This window comes from Hyla sarda, chromosome 2 (assembly GCF_029499605.1).
Source record: "Hyla sarda isolate aHylSar1 chromosome 2, aHylSar1.hap1, whole genome shotgun sequence".
Taxonomy (NCBI): Eukaryota; Metazoa; Chordata; class Amphibia; order Anura; family Hylidae; genus Hyla; species Hyla sarda.
The window spans coordinates 32,913,111-32,927,715 of record NC_079190.1 but is presented as its reverse complement, the minus strand read 5'-3'; the positions used below and the strand labels follow the sequence as shown (position 1 = coordinate 32,927,715).

General features: G+C 42.3%; 1 protein-coding gene across 4 annotated transcripts in view; it reads right to left on the bottom strand.

Annotated features, from left to right (window-relative positions):
- AMOTL1 (angiomotin like 1) overlaps positions 1–14,605 on the bottom strand; it is a 164,162-nt gene that overhangs the window by 25,900 nt on the left and 123,657 nt on the right. For all 4 annotated transcript variants that reach the window (XR_008889487.1, XM_056561506.1, XM_056561505.1 and 1 more), the window contains 2 exons: positions 5,731–5,875; positions 4,430–4,519 (listed from right to left, as the gene is read on the bottom strand). Coding sequence is in view for 3 of the 4 variants with exons in the window: in XM_056561506.1 (XP_056417481.1) it covers positions 4,430–4,519; positions 5,731–5,875 (235 nt within the window). In the remaining variant the exon portion in view is untranslated. The remainder of the gene's footprint in view (positions 1–4,429; positions 4,520–5,730; positions 5,876–14,605) is intronic.

Below are 14,605 nucleotides of genomic sequence, written 5' to 3'. Positions count from 1 at the left end.
GATTTCTTTTCTGTCATGAACACAGTGCTCTCTGTTGACACCTCTGTCCATTTTAGGAACTGTCCAGAGCAGCGTATGTTTACTATGGGAATTTTCTCCTGCTCTGGACAGTTCCTGACATGGACAGAGGTGTCAGCAGAGAGCAGTGTCGTTGTGACAGAAAAGAAAATAAAAAAAGAAAAGAATTTCCTCTGCAGTATACAGCCACTAATAAGTACTGGAAGGACTAAGATTTGTTAATAGAAGTAATTTGCAAATCTGTTTAACTTTCTGGCATCAGTTGATTAAAAAAAAAAAAAAGTTTTCCACTGGAGTCCACATGTGTAACAGTTGAAAAAATGCAGCACTCACCATTTAGCTTAAGTAAACACTGCTTTAGGCTGGGTTCCCATTACGTTTCCCCCCATACGGGAGCGCATACGGCAGGGGGGAGCTCAAATCTTGCGCTCCCGTATGCCTTTCTATGCACTCCCGTATGTAATTCATTTCAATGAGCCGATCGGAGTGAAACGCTCGGTCCAGTCAGCTCATTTTTGCCCCGTATGCGCTTTTACAACCAGACCTAAAATCGTGGTCGACTACGATTTTAGGTGCCATGGGAAAACTGCATACGGGGCAAAAATAAGCCGACCGGAGTAAGCGTCTCACTCCGATCGGCTCATTGAAATGAATTGCATACGGCAGGGATATGGGAGCGCAAGGTTTTAGGTCCCCCCAGCCATATGCGGTCCCATATTGGTAAAAACTTGATGTGAACCCAGCCTTATTCAGCAACTTCTCTGAACAACATGGATGTTTTTACATTTAGCAAGTGCGTTCGAACGGCAACGGCTGTGAAGAAACATTAGGTTGTGAAACAGCCGTTGCCATTGGAACACACTTCCTGAATGTAAAAAAAAACCCATGTTGTTAAGAGAAGCTGCTGAATAAAGCTTATTTAAAAAAAAAAAAAAAAAAAAAGCCGAAAGGTGAGTGCCTTACTATTTTCAAACTATTAAAAGTGTCACAGAGACATGTCAAAAGTTTTGATCAGTTGGGGTCTCAGGGCTGAGACACCCACTGATTTCTAGATATAGCTTGGAGAAGCATGTGGATGTCCCCTTTACTCCCTGGCTAGCCGCTGGTCTGACTCCTGATTGCAGAAGATGGGCTCTGAACACTTATAATGGAGTCTGTCTCCTGCAATAACTTAGAGCAAGCAGCTGCCACTCGCCTCTCCCAGCTATATCTAAAGATTGGTGGGGGTCTGATTGCTGAGACCCCAAACAATCAAAACTTTTGACATGTCTGTGTGACATTGGGACTTTTGGCGAGTATGCTTTGTGAAGCTGAGGGCAATGTGGCCAAAAATTCCGGCAGAACCAGTGATACATTGTTTGTACTGGTTTCAGTGAACGTTACCCATAAAATAATGGCGAGCCCCTTGACATATTGTCATTGATTGCCTATCCTCAGGATATCCGATTGGTGGGGGTCCGCTACCTGGCACCCGCTGACAATCATTTGTTGGCCAGAGCCGTGGCGCCTGCATGCACAGTGAACAGAGCCAGTGATGTGCCATATTATGTGTTTTGCCACAGAAGCAGACAGCGCTGTATATTGTTTAGTGGCTGTGCTGGGTTACTGCAGCTCAGCTCTCATACACTTTAATTAAAGGGGTAATTTTAAGATCAACTGGTGCCAGAAAGTTAAACAGATTTGTAAATTACTTCTATTTAAAAATCTTAATCCTTCCAGTACTTTTTAGGGGCTGTATACTACAGAGAAAATGTTTTTCTTTTTTGATTTCTCTTATGTCATGGCCACGGTGCTCTCTGCTGACCTCTGCTGTCCATTTTAGGAACTGTCCAGAGCAGGAGAAAACCCCCATAGCAAACATATGCTGCTCTGTGCACTGTGGTCGTGACATAAGAGAAATCCAAAAAAAAAAACATTTCCTCTGTAGTATACAGCCCCTAAAAAGCACTGGAAGGATTAAGATTTTTTTAATAGAAGTAATTTACAAATCTAACAAGCAAAGACACTGGTCTTAGCACCTTCCCCTCAACTGTTCGGTAATTCGGAATTCCACACTCTAGCTTCACACAGTCCTTAAAGAGCCATACCTGACACTTCCTAGGTGCTATGCACATAAAGACATCAGAACATCCAATAGGAAGGAAAAGCCAGTGGAGCACTCACCAGGTAATCTTCAGTCAGAGGCCTTTATTGTAAAAGATCTTACAGGTGCATGCAGGGAAAGAACATGGTAAGGACGCGGGGGTACACTGATCGGCGACAAACCATTTGCACACCGAAGCGCTTCGTCACGCAAACGGTCTGTCGACGATCAGTGTACCCCCACATCCTTACAGGTACATGCAGGGAAAGAAGATGGTAAGGATGTGGGGGTACACTGATCGGCGACGGACCGTTTGCGCGCCCAAGCGCTTCGTCAGGCCGGTGTACACCGGCCTGACGAAGCGCTTCGGCGCGCAAACGGTCCGTCGCCGATCAGTGTACCCCCACATCCTTACAGGTACATGCAGGGAAAGAAGATGGTAAGGATGTGGGGGTACACTGATCGGCGACGGACTGTTTGCGCGCCCAAGCGCTTCGTCAGGCCGGTGTACACCGGCCTGACGAAGCGCTTCGGCGCGCAAACGGTCCGTCGCCGATCAGTGTACCCCCACGTCCTTACCATCTTCTTTCCCTGCATGTACCTGTAAGATCTTTTACAACAAAGGCCTCTGACTGAAGATTACCTGGTGAGTGCTCCACTGGCTTTTCCTTCATAATTTACAAAATCTGTTTAACTTTCTGGCACCAGTTGATTAAAAAAAAAAAGTTTTCCACGCGAGTACCCCTTTAATGGCCTGACTACTACACAATACACAGAGCCGTCTGGTACCAGCTCGGCTCACTGGGTATGCAGGCCCTAGCAAATGGTTGATCGGTAGGGTGCCGGGTGACGACACACACCACCGATCAGTTATTAATAGCCTATCTAGGGAGAAATCATCAATGATAAAGTCCTGGAAAACCTCTTTAATGCTAATTCTATTCATATAATGAATTGTAAATTGAATGAGATGACAGGCTTCCTGTAATTGTTATGTACAATGGCCTTTCATAGTGCGTAATTTATTACTGGAGATATTTTATTTGATGGCCTTTATAACACAAAGAACATTTTATATAGAAATGTGTTCACTGGTTTAACCTATCCCCATAGCTCCCGGCTGTCACTCCTGTCTGATGTCCCTCTGCGGTTACTATGAAGCGTTTAGCATAGCAACTACTCCCAATGGTAAATATTGGCAGACTGATCCTGCTGCGCGGTGATAGAGAGCGGCAGATCTCAGCAGTGTGGCCGATCCGGTATAAGAGCCGGGGATTAATATTCAACTATATTTCAGAATTCAGACAATCACAACATGTCTAGCGGGGAAGGCTTTGAAGATAAGAAGCTTCTACGAATAAATGGAGAGTCGCGTTACATGGACGGCTTCGAATATGCAACAAAGTCAAAGCGATACTCTGCGTATTTTAGAAGATAATGTATTTTGGCCAGATGTTACATTGTAATGATAGGGATTGAATGGACATAGTGGTAAATTTTGTATGCCTGTGGCCACCACTAGGGGGTGCTGACTGCATACTGATATACACTTAAAGGGGTACTCCGGTGGAAAACATTATTATTATTATTTTTTAAATCAGAAAAAATTAAACAGAATTGCAAATGACTTCTATAAAAAAATCTTTACCCTTCCAGTACTTATTAGCAGCTGTGTGTGCTACAGAGGAAATTCTTTACTTTTTGAATTTATTTTTTTGTCTTGTCCACATTGCTCTCTGCTGATACCTCTGTCCGTGTCAGGAACTGTCCAGATGAGGATTTTCTCCTGCTCTGGACAGTTCCTGACACGGACAGAGGTGTCAGCAGAGAGCACTGTGAACAAGACAAAAAATTTATTAAAAAAGAAAAGCATTTCCTCTGTAGCATACAGCTGCTAAAAAGTACTAGAAAGGTAAAGATTTTTTTTAAATAGAAGTCAATTACAAATCTGTTTAACTTTCTGGCACCAGTTAATAAAATAAAAAAATAAAAAACGTTTTCCACAGGAGTACCCCCTAAAGGATAACTCTGTTTTTATGACAAATGACAACACAAATTTGTATTTTCTAATATATAGTTCCATATGCACAACATTGGGTATAAATTGTAACATTTTGTATGCCTGCAGCCACAACTAGGGGGAGCTAACTGCATACTGTTCTCCATTTCTGTGCCATTTATAACAGTAGTTCTTCCTATGTGGCAGAGAGGTCTTTCCCCCCTATCAGGTTCCCAATGCACTGTATGCATCTTCCTCTGTATTCGCTGGCGATTTAGGAGAAAGTTTTTCAGTTCGGAAATCAGAAAATCTAAAAATACAGGACTCACTTTTCAAGGCGTAGTGCCCCTCTTCCGCTGCGTCCTCGTGCCCATTATACTCCCTGTTGGCCAGCTGCCTGTTGGCTGTTTCAAGCCGATCTGCACAAAGACAGGAAACAAAGATGAAAGATTAGGGGCTGGAAAGAGGATTCCCTGACCCGACGGACTCATGAGAGGAACTCCGCTCTGTGCTGAACGTGTTATTATGGATGGAACATATGCTTCACTTTCAGGCCTGTAGGGAAGGGTAACTTTAAAGGGGTACTCCACCCCTAGACATCTTATCCCCTATCCAATTATAGGGGATAAGATGTCTGATTGCGTGGGTCCCGCCGCTGGGGACCCCCGCAATATAGCAAGCAGCACCCACCCGTAACTGCTTCCGGAAGCGCTGGAGGCTCTCAGGCTAATTCCTCCCGACTATGGGGACGGAAGATCGTGACGTCACAACTCCGCCCCCGTGTGACGTCACGACTCGCCCCCTCAATGCAAGTCTATGGGAGGGGGCGAGACTGCGTCACGCCCCCTCCCATAGACTTGCATTGACTTGCATTGAGGGGGTGGGGCGTGACATCACAACCCCGCCCCCATGTGCCGTCACACCCCACCCCCTCAGTGCAAGTCTATGGGAGGGGGCGTGACGGCTGTCACGCCCCCTCCCATAGACTTGCATTGAGGGGGTGGGGCGTGACATCACAACTCCGCCCCCGTGTGCCGTCACACCCCGCCCCCTCAATGCAAGTCTATGGGAGGGGACGTGATGTGGTCGGGAGGAATTAGCCTGAGAGCCTCCAGCGCTTCCGGAAGCAGTTACAGGAGGGTGCTGCATGCTATATTGCGGGGGTCCCCGGTGATCTGACATCTTATCCCCTATCCTGTGGATAGGGGATAAGATGTCTAGGGGCGGAGTACCCCTTTAAAAGGTGCATACATTATTGCTCCAATACATGTAAAATACAGGGGTTATCCCAAGAATAAAACTTATCACCTGTACACAGGAAAAATAATAAGTATCCGATTTGTGGGGTCCAACCACAGGGGTCACCACCAATTGCAAGAAAGTGGGTCCTTGTCTCCTTGTCGAATAAAGGAACAGAGAACATGCCCAGCTGACGAAATGCCATATTACTCACTAGTGGTGGCCAACACGCTGGAACCCCCACAAATCCTTAGACCAGTGTTTCCCAAGCAGGGTGCCTCCAGTCGTTGCAGGAATTCTCATGCATATGTCTTATCTGGGTACATAGAGAGGGGTTCCCCAACCGCTTTAAATCAGAGACATGGAGATTAGGAGATCAGGACCCCATTACCTCTCAGATCCAGGTTGAAGTCGTGCAGCCTCCGGATTTCCCCCTCCAGCTTATTTTTCATGGCCTTATCTAACGTTTCCCTCTTTGTGGACGACTTCACCAGGCTCTCGTAAGCCTCCGAAATCTTCTGGATTTCAGCTTCAAACTACATTAAAATAAAAAAAGTAAATGCATGAATAACTGGTGAGGAAATAAAGATGTCCGGGAGGTGATGAGATTACACTGGAAAATTAAGCGCTCTGGCAGACGTCCTAGTAATTAACGCTCAGATGTGCAGCGGAGGCCAAGAGAAATCGCTCAGCGGGAAATATACTGCACTACTGCGGATGGTAAAGGGATCCTCCACCTTCCACCCACATGGACTATACATTTCATGGTTTTCCCTGGAAGAATTAAAGGGGTATTCCAGGAAATTTTATATATATACATACATACACACATATATATACAGTGATCCCTCAACTTACAATGGCCTCAACATACAATAGTTTCAACATACAATGGTCTTTTCTGGACCATTGTAAGTTGAAACAAGACTCAACATACAATGTACAGACAGTCCAGATCTGCGAAACGTTTCACAACTGGAGGAACTGACCAATCAGAATGGGCATTTTACTGGTAAATCACCTGTATTACTGAAGTGTATGCACTGACTGGTGTCTGGTAGCACCCCCTACAGTACAGGGAGGAACTACAAGTTCTGTAATACTCCTTACCGGTGATAGGGTTAGCTGCTCCTTTGGACACCAGGTGAGGGCAGCTCCATTTGGGACACTGTGTGTACTGTATAGGACCCTGAAGAAGCTCCTGTCCTCTACATAAACCATTGTTTCCCAAACAGGGTGCCTCCAGCTGTTGCAAAACTACAACTTCCAGCATGCCCGGACAGCCAACGGCTGTCCGGGCATGCTGGGAGTTGTAGTTTTGCAACAGCTGGAGGCACCCTGGTTGGAAAACACTGACATAGACAGTGATTTACAGCTCCCAGCAGATCTTTATTACTTTTATATGTAAGGATTTGCTTTATCTGGTTATCTACTTATTATTCTTTAATCCTCACCTTTTCCTATTTTCGGATGACATTTTGGTGGTTCCAAAACCAATTACCAGGTTTCCATAGAGTTCTGGTCTCAACATACAATGGTCTCAACATACAATGGTCGTCCCAGAACCAATTAATATTGTAACTTGAGGGACCACTGTATATATATATATATATATATATATATATATATATATATTTTATATACATATATATATATATCTATATATATATATATATATATATATATATATATATATATATATATATCTCAACTGGCTCCAGAAAGTTAACCAGATTTGTAAATTACTTCAATTAAAAAATCTTAATCCTTTAAATAATTATCAGCTGCTGAAGTTGAGTTGTTGTTTTCTGTCTGGCAACAGTGCTCTCTGCTGACATCTCTGCTTGTCTCGGGAACTGCACAGAGTAGAAGAGGTTTGCTATGGGGATTTGCTTCTAAACTGGGCTGTTCCCGAGACACGTGTCATCAGAGAGCACTTAGACAGAAAAGAACAACTCAACTTCCTCAGCTCATAAGTACTGAAAGGATTAAGATTTTTTTAATAGACGTAATTTACAAATCTGTTTAACTTTCTGGAGCCAGTTAATGTATATAAAAAAGTTTTTTTTCCTGGATAAGCCCTTTGATATGCAGGGGGGAATGCAGTGCTATAATCCACTATGCAGACTTATGTGGCAACTTTGCAAATCGCCTATCGTTATGTGTCTACAGCACCCTTGCAGACATGTGCAGACTAACCCTGTGTAGTCTGATTCTGCAGTCATACTGTCACCCATCTGTGTCTTTCTATCAAACTATCATGAAAGCAAGATGTAGACGGAAGGCAGTGTGATTGCAGGACCGGACTACACGGGTTTTGTTTGTAGTATGTTACCATGGAAACACATAAGTCTGCATAGGTGCAGTAGACAAATATTTGGAAATTACAGTGGTCCCTCAAGTTACAATATTAATTGGTTCCAGGACGACCATTGTATGTGGAGACCATTGTATGGTGAGAAAAGAACTCTATGGAAACCTGGTCATTGGTTCTGAAGCCGGTCTTCCAACCCGAATCTTGTAGGTGAGGAAAAGCCACGCTCTTCAGGAGACTGGGAAAGCTTGGTGGCAGGCATACTGCTTGCCACCCAGCTTTCCCAGTTTCCTGAAGCCTCAGTAGTAATAGGCTGCTCGTCCACCATCTCACAGAGCTTCAACCTACTACAGTGTTCCCTCAAGTTACAATATTCATTGGTTCCAGGATGACCATTGTATGTGGAAACCATTGTATGTTGAGACCATAACTCTATGGAAACCTGGTAATTGGTTCTGAAGCCACCAAAATGTCATCCAAAAATAGGAAAAAGTGAGGATTAAAGAAAAATAAGTAGATAACTAATATAGATAATACAAGTCCTTATATATAAAAGTAATAAAGATCTGCTGGGAGCTGTAATCACTGTCTATGTAGAGGACAGGAGCTTCTTCAGGGTCCTGTACAGTACACAATGTACTAAAAAAGTAACATGGAGCCGCCCTCACCTGATGTCCAAAGGAGCAGCTATCCCTGGTACAGGTAAAGAGTACAGAACATGTAATACCTCCCTGTACTGTAGGGGGCGCTACCAGACACCAGTCAGTGCATACGATTCAGTAATACAGGAGTTTTACCAGTGAATGTCCATTCTGATTGGTCGGTTCTTCCAGCCATTGACAGGTATCACAGATCTGGACTGTCTGTACATTGTATGTTGAGTCTGGTTTCAAGTTGCAATGGTCCAGAAAAGACCATTGTATGTTGAAACTATTGTATGTTGAGGCCATTGTAAGTAAACTTGTGAGGAAACTTATAATGAAGACTATATGCAAATGTCTTTAATTTTATCATTCCTAGGGGGCAAGGAAAAGTTGTTTGTGGAGGTGGACATAGCCTTGATGTGAACACAGGCGAAGCTCTAGAGTAGTGGTCTTCAACCAGCGGACCTCCAGATGTTGCAAAACTACAACTCCCCGCATGCCCGGACAGCCGTTGGCTGTCCGGGCATGCTGGGGGTTGTAGTTTTGCAACATCTGGAGGTTTGCAGGTTGGAGACTACTGGTCTAGAGTTCTTCATGAATGGTGGACTTTTTGCAATGGCTTCTACTTGGGCGACAAGATCAGGGTTCGAGAAGTGCTCTTCTTTGTCTACTTGAGGATTTACATGATGTCGCAGAGCAGATAATATCAGCAAACCCTCCGTTCTACAAACAAAAAAAAAACAAAACATATTTTACACTCACCAGGAATCTGACATTTGATGGACTGTTTACCGGGGTCCCCACAACATGCCCAATGCCTGATTGTGCCATGGGGGAAGACACTAAGGCCACTGCTGCTTTCCTGACTAGCACAATAGCAGTGATGCAGGGTCAACATTCTTTTATTTTATTTGTTAAAGGGGTACTCCGGTGGAAAACTTTTTTTTTTTTTTAAATCAACTGGTGTCAGAAAGTTAAACAGATTTGTGAATTACTTCTATTAAAAAAATGTAATCCTTCCAGTACGTATTAGCTGCTGAATTCTACAGAGGAAATTATTTTCTTTTTTGGAACCCAGAGCTCTCTGCTGAATCACGAGCACAGTGCTCTCTGCTGACATCTCTGTCCATTTTAGGAACTGTCCAGAGCAGCATATGTTTTCTATGGGGATTTTCTCCTGCTCTGGATAGTTCTTAATATGGACAGAGATGTCAGCAGAGAGCACTGTGGTCATGATGTCAGCAGAGAGCTCTGTGTTCCAAAAAGAAAAGAATTTCCTCTGTAGTATACAGCCACTAATAATTACTGGAAGGATGAAGATTTTTTAATAGAAGTAATTTACAAATCTGTTTAACTTTCTGGCATCAGTTGATTTAAAAAAATAAAAAAAAGTTTCCCACCGGAGTACCCCTTTAAAGGGGCGCACATTGTGAATTTTTTAATTTTGTGTATAAATTTTTTTTTCCAGACTCCATTCACTTCAATCTAACTCAGCTTCACTTCAAAATACCCCACGTAAACTGAGGACAAGAGTGGAGCTTTTTTTTTTTTTTAATTCTGGATAACCCCTTTAAAGGGGTACTCCAGTGAAAAACAATTTGTTTCATATCATCTTGCTCCAGAAAGTTAAAACAGATTTGTAAATCTGGGGGGCAGAACTGGTCAGCTGAATTTTGGATTTACACAATATGGGATATGCCCTATTGCTAACTGGGAAGCTGTCCCTCCTTTTGCAAAATTGTAATGTCATTTAAAACTGATAGATTTCTTCAATATCCCTATGACAACACTGAACCAACAGATCATTAAAGAGGTATTCCAGTTAAAAACTGGTGCCAGAAAGTTAAACAGATTTGTAAATTACTTCTATTAAAAAAAAAAATCTTAATCCTACCAGTACTTATCAGCTGCTGAAGTTGAGTTGTTCTATTCTGTCTGACCACAGTGCTCTCTGCTGACACCTCTGTCCGTCTCAGGAACTGTCCAGTGTAGGAGAAAATCCCCATAGAAAACGTCTCCTGCTCTGGACAGTTCCTGACACGGACAGAGGTGTCAGTAGAGAACACTGTGGTCAGACGGAAAATAACAACTCAACTTCAGCAGTTGATAAGTACTGGTAGGATTAAGATTTTTTAATAGAAATAATTTACAAATCTGTTTAAATTTCTGGCACCAGTTGATTTAAAAAAAATAAAAAAATAAAAAATGTTTTCCACCGGAGTACCCCTTTAATAATCTGTTGGTTCAGTGTTGTCATAGGGATATTGAAGAAATCTATCAGTTTTAAATGACATTACAATTTTGCAAAAGGAGGGACAGCTTCCCAGTTAGGAATAGGGAATATCCCATATTGTGTAAATCCAAAATTCGGCTGACCAGCTCTGGCCCCCCATTTATGCAGCACTAAGTAGTATAAATATATATATATATATATATATATATATATATTGTATAAACTGTATATATATGTACCATATAAACTGTATATACATTCAACCAGAGGCCGCGGTGAGATCTGCAGCTGTCAGGGACCCTCCACATAACAGCTTCACAGTTTACAACTCCATTAGTCTGGAGCAGTGTTTCCCAACCAGGGTGCCTCCAGCTGTTGCCAAACTACAACTCCCAGCATACTGGGAGTTGTAGTTTTGCAATAGTGATGAGCAACCAGGGCCATATTCGAATTTGCGATATTTAGTGAATATTTGGCCGAATATTCGTCTTATGCTCGCGAAATTCGCATATTCACTTTGTTCGTTTTCTTTTTTTTTCATACGAAAATTCATAATAAAATTTGCATAGTGCGCATGCGCAATTATATCTCCCACCTGGGAGTTGTAGTTTTGCAATAGTGATGAGCAACAGGGGCCATATTCAAATTCGCCATATTTCGTGATTATATGGCCGAATATTTGTCCTACGTTCGCGAAATTCGCATATTCGCTATGTTCGTTTTTTTTTTTTTTTCATGCGAAAATTCTTAATAAAATTTGCATAGTGCGCATGCGCAATTATATCTTCCACCTAAAAGAAGGGAGGGATAAGTATCCAGTCTGGATGTTCTGATATTTTCATAAATATTTGCATAAATTTGCATAATATTTTTCATAAAAAACATGAATATTCGTCATTACGAATATATATATATATCACTATATTCTAAGAATTCGCGGAATTGCGAAATGCCGATATTCGCGGTAATTATTCGCATTTTGAATATTCGCACTCAACACTGTTTTGCAACAGCTGGAGGCACCCTGGTTGAAAAACATTAGTCTGGAGGTACGCCGTTCATTACAGGTTCGGTGGAGATTTGTAAAAAAAAAAAAAAAAACACAGCGGAGAGCCAAGTCCTGCCCGAAAGTGACTGGCGCAGTAATCATATAAACAACGGGAGGAGAGGAAATCTATACCAGAACAGCCTTCTGGGGGAAGAGGTTAACCCCGTACTCACTGAATACCAATTCGAATACTGCAGGGGTCATATGGTACAGGAAAAACTAACATCAGTGTAAAATGCTAAAAGTGCATCTGGATGCTGGTTTAGGCTGTACTCGGAACACTACGGCACCAATTATAGGGGGCACTAATTATAGGGGCACCAATTATAGGGGGCACCAATTAAAGGGGGCACCCTGGAGGCAATTATAATGGCTCACTATACATTTTTTTTTATATATAAACTGGCACCAGAAAGTTAAACAGATTTATAAATTACTTCTATTAAAAAATCTTAATCCTTCCAATAATTATGAGATGCTGAAGTTGAGTTGTTCTTTTCTGTCTGGCAACAGTGCTCTCTGCTGACATCTCTGCTTGTCTAGGGAACTGCACAGAATAGAAGAGGTATGCTATGGGGATTTGCTTCTAAACTGGGCGTTTCCCGAGACACGTGTCATCAGAGAGCACTTAGACAGAAAAGAACAACTCAACTTTATCAGCTCATAAGTACTGAAAGGATTAAGATTGCCAGTCAATATATATAAAAACATTTTTTTTCCTGGAATACCCCTTTAAGGTTCACAACAGCATTTTTAGGGGCACTCTGGCACTATAAGGGTCAGTTTACGGGCTCATCCAGCACTGTTTATAGGAAACATCTAGAATTGTTGAAAGGGACACTTAAAGGGGTACGCCAGTGGAAAACATTTTATTTTAAATCAACTGGTGCCAGAAAGGTAAACAGATTTGTAAATGACTTCTATTAAAAAATCTTTACCCTTCCAGTACCTTTTAGCAGCTGTATGCTATAGATGAAATGTTTTCTTTTTGAATTTCTTTTTTGTCTTGTCCACAGTGCTCCCTGCTGACACCTGATGCCCGTATCAGGAACTGTCCAGAGCAGGAGAAAATCCTCATAGCAAACCTATGCTGTTCTGGACAGTTCCTGATACGGGCAGAGGTGTCAGCAGAGAGCACTGTGGGCAAGACAAAAAAGAAATTCAAAAATAAAAGAATTTCCTCTGTAGCATACAGTTGCTAATAAGTACTGGAAGGGTAAAGATTTTTTTAATAGAAGTAATTTACAAATCTTTTTAACTTTCTGGCACCAGTTGATAAATAAAAAATGTTTTCCACTGGAGTACCCCTTTAAGGGGCACTTACATGGCATACAGGTATCATTTATGGGTGCACACTGCTACTCTTGAGGATACCATATGATTATTTTGGGGGTCACTCTGGTATTGTTTGTAAGGGCACACATGTGGTGTCCTAGCACCAATAGCTGTCCTGTGGCTTTGGTCTGTCTCGGGCAGCACAAGGTGTTGGGCCCTCTCAAGGACTCACTGTTGAATTGATTCTATTACAGAGTAATATATTTTCTTAATTAATTAAGATATCATTATATGTACATATGTTTTATATGTTATTGTGCCTTTAATTGAGAGCAGTAAACCCCATGTGACCCTGCTTGCCAATGGGAACCCCAAAAGTCTCCCCTGTATAGCGTAGTGCAGGGGAGGAGTTAGTCAGTCTAGTTCGTGCTGAGCCACAGTGTGGTTCAGGTGTGCTGTGTGTCGTGTGCTCTGAGGAGAGGCCTACTTCAAATCTAATCTCTCAACTGGTCATCCTGCATGGATTACTCGCAAGGAGGAAATTCATGCCCCTGCGGAAAAAGGCTTCACTACCTTGACAGGACCTTAGCTACCAGGATTAAATCTTTCATCTAATTCCAGTATAATTCTATTTGGTGTGAGCAGCACAAGTCCCAGCAAGGCAACAGAGCTTCCAAGTGGTTAGGCCGCACTCTCACATTAAAGGCTAGCTGTGTGTGTATTACCATCTGCGCCAGCTCAGTAAAGACAGTTATCCGTAACCTGATGTCTGTGTGTTAATTTACTCCCCATGTCTGGCCCAGGAGACGCTGTCTCCGACCTCGGACCGTGTATAGGATAACAGTGTCCTGGCGTCACAAAGTGATCAGACTTTGGATCACGAACAGGATAATTCCTCATCGTGCGCCGACGCCACACACATATCTTATTTATGGGGGCACACTGTCACTGTTGAGGAAATCATATAGCTGTTTTGGGGGTCACTCTAGTATAGTTTATAAGGGCACACAGGTACAATATTTGAGTGCACACTGCCACTTTTGAGAATATTATATGACTGTTTTTGGATCACTCTAGTATAGTTTGCACGGACACACAGGTACAGTTTATGGGGGCACATTGATACTGTTGAGGATCTCATATAGTTGTTTTGGGGGTCACTCTGGTTTAGTTTGCAAGGGTTTTCAGGTGCAATTTTTCACTGCCACTCTTGAGAAGATCATATAGCGGTTTTGGAGGTCATTTTGGAATAGTTTGAAATGGCACACGTACAAAGTATGGGGACACTCTGCTACTGTTAAGAATAACATAAAGCTGTTTTGGGGTTCCCTCAGGTATGGTTTACAAGGGCACACAGGTGTAGATGGGTGCATACTGCCACTGTTGAGCATATTATATAGATGGTAATGTAAAAGTATACATTTTCTTAATTCAAACAAAACTAAACACATTGCGATACATAAAATAACAATAGAACAACAACAGCAACTGAAGAAAGGTGCTCTAGTGGTAATCTCGGGCAGTGAAAATACAATGATCAGAAAGATAAATGACTAAAGCAACCGAGTGCATAAGGCATAACCATGCAAATAATACTTTTTACTATTATAATAATAATGATAATAATACTTATAGAAGGAGCATAAGCACACAGCTGCAAACACCCCCAGAAGAAGGTTATCTTACCAAAACCTATGTAGGGTCTGGCGTACCAATGGCTCCCGGGCAGATCCTCCCTGTCGGTATGCATTG